The sequence below is a fragment of the Vanessa atalanta genome, chromosome 8 (assembly GCF_905147765.1).
Source record: "Vanessa atalanta chromosome 8, ilVanAtal1.2, whole genome shotgun sequence".
In the NCBI taxonomy this organism is placed as follows: domain Eukaryota; kingdom Metazoa; phylum Arthropoda; class Insecta; order Lepidoptera; family Nymphalidae; genus Vanessa; species Vanessa atalanta.
The window spans coordinates 12,177,272-12,190,858 of NC_061878.1; the positions used below are offsets into that span (position 1 = coordinate 12,177,272).

The following is a 13,587-nucleotide window of genomic DNA, read 5'->3' on the forward strand; positions in this document are numbered from 1 at the left end:
GATGGTAGGTAAGTTGCTATATAAAGATACTGTAAGATAATATATTAATCATTCCTAATATTATCAATACATCACCAATCTTGGGTACTAAGATGTTATGTCACTGTAGTTACACGGGCTAACTCACCCTTCAAACACGGAACACAATAATACCCAGTAGGGTTTGATTAAAGCGCTACCACCAAGCAAAGATTCAAGAGGTCATGGCTTACGAGACGTTTGTTTAAAATTATGTCAAGCTAATAAAATAAAATAAATAATAGACCTGTTCGAGAGTTTCTATTCGTTGTCTCGTATTAAGATGGTCAGATGCATTTAAATTACGCATTTAAGGTTTACGATACACTTGACATGATTAAAATGTAATGTGCAGTAAAGACTCATTTTAATGTCACTGCTTTTAGTGTGTAGATGGACTAAATTATATGTCGATTAAATGATTCATATTAATTGCCTAATAATTGTAAACGTATAATTGTGAAGGTAATAACAATAATATGTATGATATTATTGTAGATTTTTTAAAAAACTTTATTATTAAAATGTGTGTGTGTGTGCAATTTACACACGGTAGAAGTGAAAATCAACTACTAACTATTTTATTGTTAGTATCTTTGTCGTGATGCTTTCATTAAAACAAGAACGAATCTGAATGACTCAAAGTCAAAAATCTTTATTCAATATAGAAGTGTTTACTCTTGCTTATTGATTGTCAAAAATCAATAAGCAAGTGAAGCACTCTCACTTAAAAAAAGCTAAATTTTTAGTTAAACCTTTTTTAAAAAAAAAAAAATTATGACTATCCAATTGAGAATACTATCGCAAATAATACTCATATATTTTTAATCTAACATACAAATATTATCAATACTATTTTATTTTTATTAAGGCAACAAAAATAAAAAAAGTAAATGTACGAAAGAAAAAAAATACACAGCGATTCCAGCGAAGCAAAAAGCAATACAATTATTGTAACTAAATTATTCGGATCGTAGCACTCCAATCAAATAATTAAATTATATTCATAACATAAATATTGTATTATGAAACGATAAAAAGATGGAATTGTATGAATAAACATGGTTACAATATTGATGTGCTCAAGTTTTTTCCGTAGTTATATCTCAAAATGTTCCAGTGAGTGGAGTACTTTGATATTAAGAGGTAATCGGACGTTCAAGTCCAGTCAAAGCAAAGTATCACAGTTTTCAAGCAAGTTTTCATGTACTCAAAGAAAATATTTATAATTAGTAGTTCCCGTTTTTACACAGGTATAAAAATAATTTGTGTTTTTAGATTAAACACGAAAAGAAAAACTTCTATCCCTTTCCGACTACGAAAGTTAAAATTCACGGCTTTTCTCTAGTATATGTAAGTATTATATAAACATATATATACGTATGTTACTCTTGAATTACGAGTATCTATTTATTGAAAAAAATCTGTTGCGTAGTTTTAAATATCTAAGCGTACAGAGAACGATTTTGTTTTATTCCATATGGATGTAAAAAGTCGTAAGTAACCCAACCGTCTTTTACCTGCAGTAGAGCAGCGTGGTTGATGACTTAAACTTTCTCCTTTGGAGGATATTTTTATCTTGCAATGGATATATTTTCTTTAACATGAATACAGTTGGATCCGTCATTCTGAAGATGTGATGATGCGCTGTATCAATAAGATGTATGACTATGAGTAATATCATTTTAACCATAACATATCAATGAAAAGTACTGATTTGATAATAACTGACGATTAATTAGCAATGAGGGATTTGAAGGGGGATTTTTAAGGGCGGTGAAGGAAAACATCGTGAGGAAACTTGCATGTGTCTAATTTCACATCACATCACGAAATTCTGCCACATGTGTATTCCACCAAACCGCATTGGAGCAGCGTGGCGCAATTTGCTCCAAACCTTCTCCTCAAGGGATAGGTTTGGAGCATATTGCACCACTCCACAAGGGAGAGGAGGCCTTAGCCCAGCAGTGGGAAATTTACAGGCTGCTAATGATGATGAATAAAAAATGTTGAAGGGATTTAAGGATTCTTTGTGTGACTACATATTAATCGAAATTAGAAGTGTAATTTTATAAAATTATAAAGAAAACGTTATATATATATATAACGTTCTATATATATATATATATTGTATGTAGTTATGTTATTTAGATAGCAGACTGGCATATTACAATTTACCTGATAAGTGACCTATATTACATGCACTGAGACATCAGTACTGTAAGAAATATGAATCAATTATTATGTTACCAACGCGCCACCAACCTTGGTAACTAAGATGTTACGTCCCTTGTATCTGCAGTTACGCTTATAATAAATATAATAAGGTTATTTACATTATCAACCTCTTTGCTGGTTTTTATTCGAATCACTCCAGTCGTTTTGAAGTAACGGTGTGAGAAACAACCACACATCTATAAACAAACTTTCACATTTATAATATTATCGAGATAATTGAATAACGATACTGACAATCTAATTTCCTCGTACACGTTATCTATAACGGTTATTTTATTACAGCAGTTTCACTATTTGATTGAAATAATTAATAAATTATTACACAAAAAGCCACAAACCACAGGCAACAAAAACTATAGGTTTCGCTTTGATAAGTAACATTTTTGTGCTTGTATTGTTTTCGTCGAGTTTTCTTTTATATAACCTAAAATTATATACAATATTTCAAATTTGGTTTAACATACTTTACTTGGTGGTAGGGTTTTGTTCAAATATTCTGCCAAACAGCTGTACTTAGTATTATTGGCACATGGGACATAATATCTTAATTGTTGATGGCGCATTGAATATTTCTTACAGCACCATTGTCTATGGGCGGTTGTGACCACTTACCATCAGATTGCCCATTTGTAAGTCCACCTACCTATATCATAAAAAAATAAATAAATTCAAAACATTACCATAATTTGAATCTGGTATTCCATTACACGGGACTTGCAAATCTTTCATAGGACAATGTTCACGCCTTTATAACGCACACAACTTTATTTTATCAAAAACGTTACAAATATAACGAGGAAATAGTTGATAATAACACACCTAGAGAAGGAAACAATCACATCCAGGATATTTTAAGTACAAAAAATATAATGCTGTTAATTTTATTGTAAAACGAAATTACAGTTGAGAAAAATTACCTACCTACCTATTTAATTATTATAATATATTTATTGATTTATTTTATTTCTAGCATATGTTAGCAGACTGACAAATCATCTGATAATGTTGTCTTAGATTTTCGCGATTATTACACATTGAAATAAAACTACGGACAGACAGAGTCTGCCCGTGACCACGAACACTGCAAAGTGCTCGAAACGTCGGGATGTTAAAATAATTAATATACGCGATTAAATCCGTTAAAAACTAGTTTTATTTCAAAATCATCTGATAATTGCTAGCCACTGCCCATAGAAAATAGTGTGAAACGGCAGTGCTTTTTGTTAGTATATCAAAAGTGCTGTCACTTTAATTCTTCTATTGACGTATCAACATTTTTTTAATGACCACACACACTATCGGGAATTTGCATTCGTTTTAAATTTTGTATTGGTTTTTGTTGCTTCTCTATAATGTTGCATGCGCTCTTTTTGTTTTATAATCTAAGATATATCCGTGTACTTCATTAAAGTCATTTGAAACGCGTTTTACTTTAATACAGAGTATTGCTATTTGCCAGTGGTATCATTAATTAATATGTTTATATAACTATGACACACATATTTATCGTTTAATAAGAATTTATTTTACATACTTGTCCGAAGATGCGCAACTTTAAATAACCAGTTTTGAGCAAGTTTTAAAGATTTAAAAGGGATCTGTTTAAAAATTGATGTAAATTAAAATGAATATAACTAAGACTCAAATATTTTATAAAACTGATTTATAACATATGTTGGATTTGGTTTCATACAAACGATACTCGCTTACAGTTTGAGAGGAAACTTTAAAGGTGTTTTTCGGTGCCTAAGACCAACCGCGTAAAGTTTTATTCTCTATAAGCTGTCTTAATAAACAGGCTAGTTAACGCAAAAAGAATTATTTATATCGATCAAATATGATGACTGTTATAACACATACTACAAAACGAACATAGTTTCTTAAAGTCAAGACATTTTAGTATTCTTATATTCATATTAAAATTAAATACATAACTTCTGTCAGTGTCGTTGGTAAATCATTCGAGTGATATCGTCCACGACCAAAGACCTTCTGAGTTAATTTAATAACAGTAACTGGAGCGTAGCGTGCCACACTGACCCGCAGTCGGTTTGCGTGTTACGTTTCCAGCGCTTTGAATATAATCTTAATGTATTATTGAGAAGGTAAGAAAGTAAAGTTAAGTATTGAATATGTTATCTCAAGAAATATTAATTCTTTTGATTTTATTCCGGCACCAAATCTATAAATATGCTATAAATAACGTTATGTGTGTTACAAATGCGTGTACATTCATATATAATATAGAGTTAAAATACAAGCACTAGAAAATATAAAAATAAATACAACCATTTCGGTTGGTAACTCTATTATCAAACAGTAACATCATCCAGTTCTCAAATATTTAACACTATATGACATATATATCATTAAATTCTTAGCTTATTATAGATACAATGCTATGACAAAAATCTTAGTTCATAGTTTGCATATAAATTTTCGTATGGCATAGGAAGTCGATGCGTTTATTGTTCGTTACTGTGTAAGAAAGAGATAAATTTTATCGTATACGCATTTAAGTACCATCATAAAAGAAAATATTTTGTTTATTTGTTTACAATGTTTTTTTTTTATTATTAAAAACGTTTCAAATAATGTAGGTTTCATTCCTCTTATCCTATAACATTTAAAATAAAATAAAATTTCATGTTCACCTATTAATAAATCTATTTATAAACATTTGAAGTTTATCAAATGATTGCAATGATGAATAACGTTATTTTTTGTACGATCCGTTTTGTAAACGCAAACATGTATTCGTCGTTGTAAATATTACAAACGTTATCACGAATTGCGTTGCGAAAACAAACATCGTTGCAAAGTTTAACTTCAAATGATTTCTAAATTAAATCTAAACTGCTAGTATTTTTTAAAGTTTCGTAAAATTTGTGGAGTATTCTTGTTAACTTTGTTAATATTATAATAGATATGTGAATTCGTGATGAAAGACATACATCGTTACGTCGCTCGTTATAAAATTTAACGACTATGAATGTCTGTAATGATTTGTAAACTTTAAGTCGTAAGATTGCATAGTAAAATCAAATTAACATTTTTTGTTTTAAGTTATATAATTTTATAATTATTAATAAATATTTTTAATGAGTTTACATTACCAACCTGAGAGTTAGTATTATAACTTGAACTATCTGTCCAAGAGGTCGTTTACGCCCCACTTTGAAAATAACATCCATAACATAAGTTTTTTAGGGTCTATAATAAAAAAAACATTAGTTGAAAATTATTATAATCGATCCGAAAAAAACATGTTTCCAATGTTGTTACAAAATTTACTTGTAGGGTTATTTTGTAAGAACTCGAAACTCACGACTCTAAGCGTTATCGTGCAATGTCAGAATGCTTGGCGACATCGACTAAAATGATTGAAAGATCTTCATCGTTTTACAAGTGAGTTTTTGAAGTAAACACTGCATGTGTACTAAATTAATATATAATTTATTTGCCAATTGCTCATAAGCACGTTCATAAGTGAAACATTTGAATGTAACAAATTTTATGATAAAGGGTTTTAATATTACAGGAGTTGAATTTACACGTACGTTTTTATTGACCTGTGTCGGCTAGTCTTATATGATTAATTGATAATAAATATAACATTAATGTTGTATTTTATTTTTTAATTTACAATTTTACAGTAACAGTCTAAATAATAATATCAAACTAAACATAAAATGCTCAGAATTATTTTATAATACTTACTGTTATTATTAAATTGTAGCAAAGCATTGTAATTAAGGTAACGTGGAAAAAGTACATTTTATGTCTATATTAACAATAGGTTTCTTTCTCTATACACTTTAGAGCCGAGATGACCCAGTGGTTAGAACGCGTGCATCTTAACTTCATGTGCTTAATTTGTGTTTATAATTCATCTCGTGCTCGGCGGTGAAGGAAAACATCGTGATGAAACCAGCATATGTCTAATTTCAACGGAATTCTGGCACATGAGTATTCCACCAACCCGCGTTGGAGCAGCGTGGTGGAATATGCTCCAAACCTTCTCCTCAAAGGGAGAGAAGGCCTTAGCCCAGCAGTGGGAAATTTTCAGGTTGCTTTAAACAAAATACAGTCATTAATCGTTTAATTGAATTGTTCGCTGGTGTTAAAACACGAAAAAAGTGCCTAATGCATCAATATTTATATAATTTGACAGATTCACTGGTTTTAAAGAACATTTTTACATAAGGAATGTCAGAATGTGTCCAAGTCGTTAAACTTACGAAAATTCAATTTACGTAAACACATATGAAACTTTTAGGTCATTTGTAAGTTAAGAAGTGAAATTATCAAATAAGTACACAGCCTACATTACATAATATAAATAACTAGTTCTTATTGGGAGCGACTTCGTAATATTAAGTTTGTAATAAAAGATAAGAAAATAAATTTAAATGTTTTAAAACTAAAAAATCGCGTCTGCTGTAAATTACATGCGACAGATGTATATTTTTATATTTATATGTTATAGGTTGGACGAGCATGCGGGCCGCCTGGTGGTAAGTGGCCACCACCGACCATAGACAAAGGCGCTGTGAGAAATATTAAACATTTCTTACATCACCAATGTGCCACCAACCTTGGGAACTAAGATGTTATGTCTAGTGCCTGTAGTTACACTGGCTCACTCGCCCTTCAAACAGGAACGCTTGTAGGGTTTTGTTGTTATTATTATGCATGTCATGGCGTCACCTAGCCTAGCGCCCCATTGAACATTCGCCATCACCCAGTTTCCATTGGAGTACTCGCTAGACGAACTGATAAAAGTGCAAGTGAGTCCGACTCTTTACCACTTCAGATCCACTCTTGCTATGATAAAAAAGAGTGCAGCTGAACTTGTTGACTTTCAGCCAGGATATATATATATATATAATTGTATTTAATTAACATAAATTTGTACTTTTAATGACGATTCAAAAGTCCTTGTAAAAGCTTACTTGAATAAAGTATATTTTGAATTTGGATTTGATTTGTGAGTTATTTGAAATCTATGAACAATCATCTTATTTCTTATGTCATTCTACGGCGAAGCTCTTAAGAAAGCCGTTTAATTAGGTTGTTTAAGGTGATTAAGGTAGTGTACTACACTAATACTGGTACTATTATAAGTCGCATGGCAACTGTCCGCGTTCCGGTATCGTGTTTTAAATCTCACCATTATCCATTCTTAAAGCGGTTGTTTATTTTCAAATAACACACAAAAGTTCAATGTATTGATAAGTAAAACTCGGTTACATGAAAGTATTTACAAATGATCGATACACGAATACGCAGCTATTATTATAATTATATCGTAGCAGTTAGCAGCACGCATTTTTACACGCCTAATCTAAAGCATGGAATTATAATTGATCAGTAAACTGTTTTAGTGACCTTGTTTTCGAAAGTGAAATAAAACGAATTCGAACAATTATAACAGAAAAATGAAACGATAATCAGGCGTTATATAAAAAAAAAAAGAAACAAATGTATTTTATTTCGAGATATTTTCAAGCTTTATAGTCATAAGAGAAATATCAAATATATTTAATATATATATATATATATATATATATTCTTTAAATAATAACGTATTATAAAAATTGCGCCAAAAATAATTGTCATATTAGTGACGACATAATGTTCTTATGATGACAATACCCAAATCTATCCTCCTCAGACGCTTTAAAATTGTGACTTAACTTACGAAAAGTTTATTTATTACGTATTATAAAGAAAATATCAATTTCCCACACAGTTACTTGTCTGAATCTAAATCTAACCCTAGTCTCATTAAAATTATTATTATAATACAATCGTGCCGTGATCGTATCGTTAGGATAAACAAAGTACCGTTAGTTGTCCCGAGCATACAGCTGATCGCTCTAACGGTGGGTACTATAACTATTCCAATATCTCGTCTAGCGGTACCCTTAACTGGGCCCTTCATTAGGGTATCTAAGATTTGAGATTATTGGAAATGCCATGAGAGACGCCTGAGGTAAATTAAATTCTAATTAAATGCAATATTTTATTCTATATCGAAGTAGATGACTTGACGATTAAAATATTATTACTATTTATGGATATAAATATAGTACAGAATTACATATATATGTATACATATAATGTCAGTAAAACCTACATGTCTGTACTGATTTTGATGTTGTTAATTGTATGCATTGATTGAGTTCCAGGATGTGTATTAACAAAAAAAAACTTATTTTTAGTTTTATAAAATATTTTATTGCTACATAATATGTAAAGGTTTTTTGTCGTTTTATGTTTCAACGTATTCGAATCAAACATGACATTTCTCTCATACTTCCTGTTCTTAGAATTATTTGCTTCTGAAACCACTGAGTCATACTACTGGTTATTTATAATTTAATAACATTCCTGACACACATTTGTGTGATTAGATAGAGAAAGGCTCTATGAATAGTAGTAACGAAACGAAAATCTTAACATCTGGGAATAATAAATTAATACGGAAACAACAACAATAATTTACAATTTAGGCTTATATTGGATATTTATTTGTCTCTATCTAATGTCTCCTAAAAAACAGGATGGCAATATATTTAGTCCTGTCCTTGTTTGCGTTAGTGTAAGATGAGTCTATCGTTCTAAATTTCATTAAAGTCAGATTTACCAATCGTTTCTTAATGTCATTTGAATTCATAACCAGCGGTAGCATTACATTTAAATTAATATTTTATATAGAAGAATAAACAATTTTAAGAGCCAATTTAAACAAAGTATATCTCGTGAACAAGACATTCGTAGATAATGTCGAAATATCGAGCTCCACTAAATAAAAATAAAAAACATTGTAAATATCCCGTTTTAAATACTTGAAGTAATAAAAATAACTATGTTAATTTTAAATCTTATAAAGTATATCTTGATATTTGATTTGATTTTATTGTTAAGTAATATCTATAAAAACAATTTTAATATATTACGCAAGAACAAAACAGGGGAAGAGATTACTATGACAGATATCATATATTCTTTGTTATATCATTCCCACCGTACTTAGCACATATAGTATTACATTTAAGATATATATCATAAGACCTAACATGTAATGTTAATTAGTGACGAAATGAAACAGAGACTTCCTATATATTTTCTTAGGTATTTATGTTATGTACAAGCATAAACTTTCTGTTAAATCTATTTACAATCTTTTATTTTAATTTATAGAGCCATCATAGTCCATATATAACTTTATTTAAAAAAAAAAATTTTTTTAGATCGTATATTTTTTATCTGTATAAATCAAATTCAAACACAAGTTATAAAAACAACGTTTCAAAAAATTTTATTATCTACTGAATATGTTTTATGGATATTACTGAAACTATACTTGTAAATATTCATTCATTAGCAGCCTCGGCTCTATATCTATATTTACACAATTTCATAATTGAAACGGAGAAATATAAATCGTAATTATTTAATAAAATGCAAACATTTTCATTCAAAAACTTTTATTAAAACATTAAATCACCTTAAATTATGAGTATTGTTTTTAAATTTACAATGAATAGATAGTACAAATCACGAAATGTATTTAAAAAATAAACGAATAAATACTTCGAACCCGGATCTTTTATAATAAAGACAGTTATACTATAATTTAACATGCACATTCTCTCACATACGTTCTTTGAAATCTATATTCAAATCTAAGATAATCACATGCCTTAAAAATTTGTAACGCTTGACCTGTAACTTAAACTTGCACGTTGGTGTTTTAGAGGTAAATACGATCTTATTTATTACCGAAAATATGAATAGTTAAGGCGTAATCTGCTTTAAATTACGCCACGGTTTTATATATAGAGGATTGAAATGCATTCAGCATTCGTTGATTTTATTACTGCTTAGATAATTGAAGAAAATACTGAGTGCTTACTTGTAAAGGCTAATTATGCTTGTAAGAGGTAACTCAAGTAAAGTATATTGTGATTTTTTTTTAGATTTCTATTGATTTTTTCTAAGCATCAAAATATTTTTTTAGAATTTATTATGTTTTGTTCGAATTCTTATTTATTTTACGTCACTGACTAAAACTTTGCTTTTCTCATTTAAGGTATTTGAACTATTACGGCAATTCAGGCTGCATACGCATTATTACATCAAATAGATCGATTTTCAAATAAGATTTTAGGATAAGTGGGTTTTCTTCCAACGAAATCATTTGACAGAACTAATAAGATTGCTTTAATTTTTATTTAAACGATTAACATAAAACCAAAGAATATAAATTGAACTCTACACAGTTACTATAAACTCCAAGCAGAATCATTTAAACATGAAGACGAAGATTTAAACTAATGACATCCAGGTTAAAACTGTTCAGTGATCGAACAAACAATGAAGAAATCAGAATTCAATCCATGTTGAACTTAATTTGATAATACAAAAAGATTTGCGTTCCTTTAACCCTGTGCATATTTAAGCTTTAAAACCATCATTGCTTCCTGCTTTCGCATTGATATTGGTCTAGAATTCATATTTAAAACAGATACGTCATGTACTTAATTTACATAATATCGTGATTAAATTTTAAAGGAAATTAGTTTGGGAAAAAATTGTTGTAACGGTTGGTGTCGTAATATCAAGCTTTGAGCCTATTTCGAATGTAATTCGGCTAAGGTCGACGGTTGATTTAATGAAAATAACTTCCATTGGCAATATAATTAACGTAGACTAACACTCACAAGATCAAACGAAAAATTATACTCTAATGAGTATAAAATTAATAAAAATACTAAAGTCAATAGCAATCTTTTTAAAAACAAATTGGTTTCCGGTTAAAAGGAGTGAGCCAGTCCTATTTAACGCTATTTCTATTTAATTTAATTTTTATATTTTTAAGGTGTTATGTTTTATATGAGAATATTTTTTATGTCATCTCATAATGTTTTTTATAATTAATTAAAAAAAAATATTGAGTGAAAGTATCTGTAATAATACAATGCTAAGAATTATATCGTTAATATTATTTGAAATTAAATATCAGAATGTGTAAAGTATATTTTTATTTTAAATTAAAATTTCATTAATTTAATGTTACTAGTTTTAATATATATAACAATGATACTCTTTCTCTGTTATAAAGCTTTCTTTTGATTCATTAATCGTTTTATTAAAATTAACAGCAGAATAAAATAGAAAAAAAAAATATCCAAATAATAACAGGAAATCTAAATGTATACAGGAGTTAAAAATGAACAGCTATTTAAGTTTCTACTAACTACGTGATAGTCACTTTCCAATTATTATTAACATAATTAAAATTAATTAATATATTCGATATTTTTCTTAATTTCTTTCTTCCTAAAACTATTAAATATTTACGACCATACACTTAAGAGATATGACATATTTTATAATTCAACAATAAAAGAAATTTAAAACATCCATTATATGTACTTATCAATAACAATACGTACGACAATAATCACATAAATTTCTCGAAACGTTCAAGGTGAAATAGACGCTATGAATACATAAAATACGGTTTAAATTAACATAACATTTTATACGCTCGCGATTTCTACGGACCCGCAACTTTCTCTTAGTGAAACTATGTTTTATCCATTGTACGCTAGACGTTGCTACGTAAATAGCAGATTTCGAATTTTTAATCTGTGACATAAAGCACAACGAACATTTATTTTTAATTCTTACGAGGAAAAGACTTAAACGAGTTCTGCCAAGTTTGTATTTCGACATTGTCGCCATTAATTATACAAATGTTAAAAATAATATTAAATTTAAAGCGAGATTAAAAGACAGACTATGGTATTTTTTTATTAATATTGAATATTTCAAACTTGACCTTGAAAAAGATTAACATTTACGATTTGCAAAAGTTTAAACGTAAGTACGTACGTACATTTAAAGGTCACTAAGTTCTATTTTTGAAATGAAAATACAGATTTTTATTGATAATAAAATATTTATGAAACGATAATTTAACTGAAATCTCTTATTGCCTGAGACTTATTCGTTCATCAATCAAAATGTCGCGCATAATTTGTATTGATTAATAATTTGATATATTAATGATTATTTTAGTCACATTAAAACCACTGAGACGACATTGCATTAATATACAAGGTCCTTTAAGATTTTAATTCTTTTAACATTTAAAAAACGTGCTGTAAAAAAAATATTAATACGCAAAAAAATTGACACAATTTAATGTATGAAAAAAAATTATTAATAATTTTATTAGTCTATAAAAAAAATCACAAATATTCTTTTATATCCATAATAAACTTACCATTATTTAAAATTCCGCGCAAAGAATTACACTTGAAACAATAATATCTGCACCACAACACTTAGAGTAACGCAAGTACAATCGGCCACAGAATAAGATAACACCGAGAGAACAGTTCACTTATTATAGGAAAAACTTAGCTTTATAAAACATGTCTGTCCTGTCGCCTGTCACGATGGAGAGACGGTTGTGGACTGAATCGAACCGAAAGTGCGGTGTTTCGCCCCGTTTACAGATTCAAGCGGTGTGCGTGTGCGCACCGGGCCTAACTGTCTTGATACTTTGGTGTGAATAATAATATGATAAAAACGAAAGTGATTTATTATTAATAATTATATGTATGACTTCATAATATTGGATAGATGCAATGGTTAAAATTTTTTATTTTTTTGTTTTCTAGCTTAGATAAATTTCATGTATATTTTGAAAGTTTTTTGAGTAAATTGAATTCTAATTATTCTTCATCAATTACTAAATAATTTATTAAATAGTGTCTCTACACTACCAGTTACTCTCTTAAAATAACCAAACGCCGTTGTCGGGAGTCGATATTTGTAAATTCTAACTGGATATTTATGTTTCAAAAACAATTAATTTTATTGCTGTTATAAATCTTACTTTATATGGATATTTATGAATATTTAAGTTCAAATATTTTTATTTTTTTTAATCTAAATATTTTTATGAAAACTAAAGTTATTAAAAAATGATGAAAGTTTTGAGCTTCAAATTCAACAAAGTTTCACGAATCTAAAGCACTCGAAACTCAACTACAAAATATTTGAAAGCTCAAAAACTTATTTTAAAACCGCTTACACTTTCAAGTGCTTAATTCAAAGCCGCCTCAAGTTATTTACTGATACGGAGTAACAGTTTTATTTAACTTACAAACTAAGCTTTAAGTTTTAAGCGTCAAAGCTTCTTCGTATTACGACAAATATAGTCTCAAATTTATTAGAACTAGAATTTAAAGTTAAAAACTAAATACAATTCCAGTTCAATTTTATTGTAGTTCTTTAAAAACGTAC

General features: G+C 28.8%; 1 protein-coding gene across 1 annotated transcript in view; it reads right to left on the reverse strand.

Annotated features, from left to right (window-relative positions):
* The window catches only part of LOC125065730 (probable chitinase 10), a 106,710-nt gene extending 93,916 nt beyond the window's left edge, over positions 1-12,794 (reverse strand). Inside the window, exon 1 of the mRNA XM_047673516.1 lies at positions 12,560-12,794. Within this exon, the coding sequence (XP_047529472.1) occupies positions 12,560-12,562 (3 nt within the window). The 5' untranslated portion in view covers positions 12,563-12,794. The remainder of the gene's footprint in view (positions 1-12,559) is intronic.
* Between the last annotated feature and the right edge of the window lie 793 nt (positions 12,795-13,587).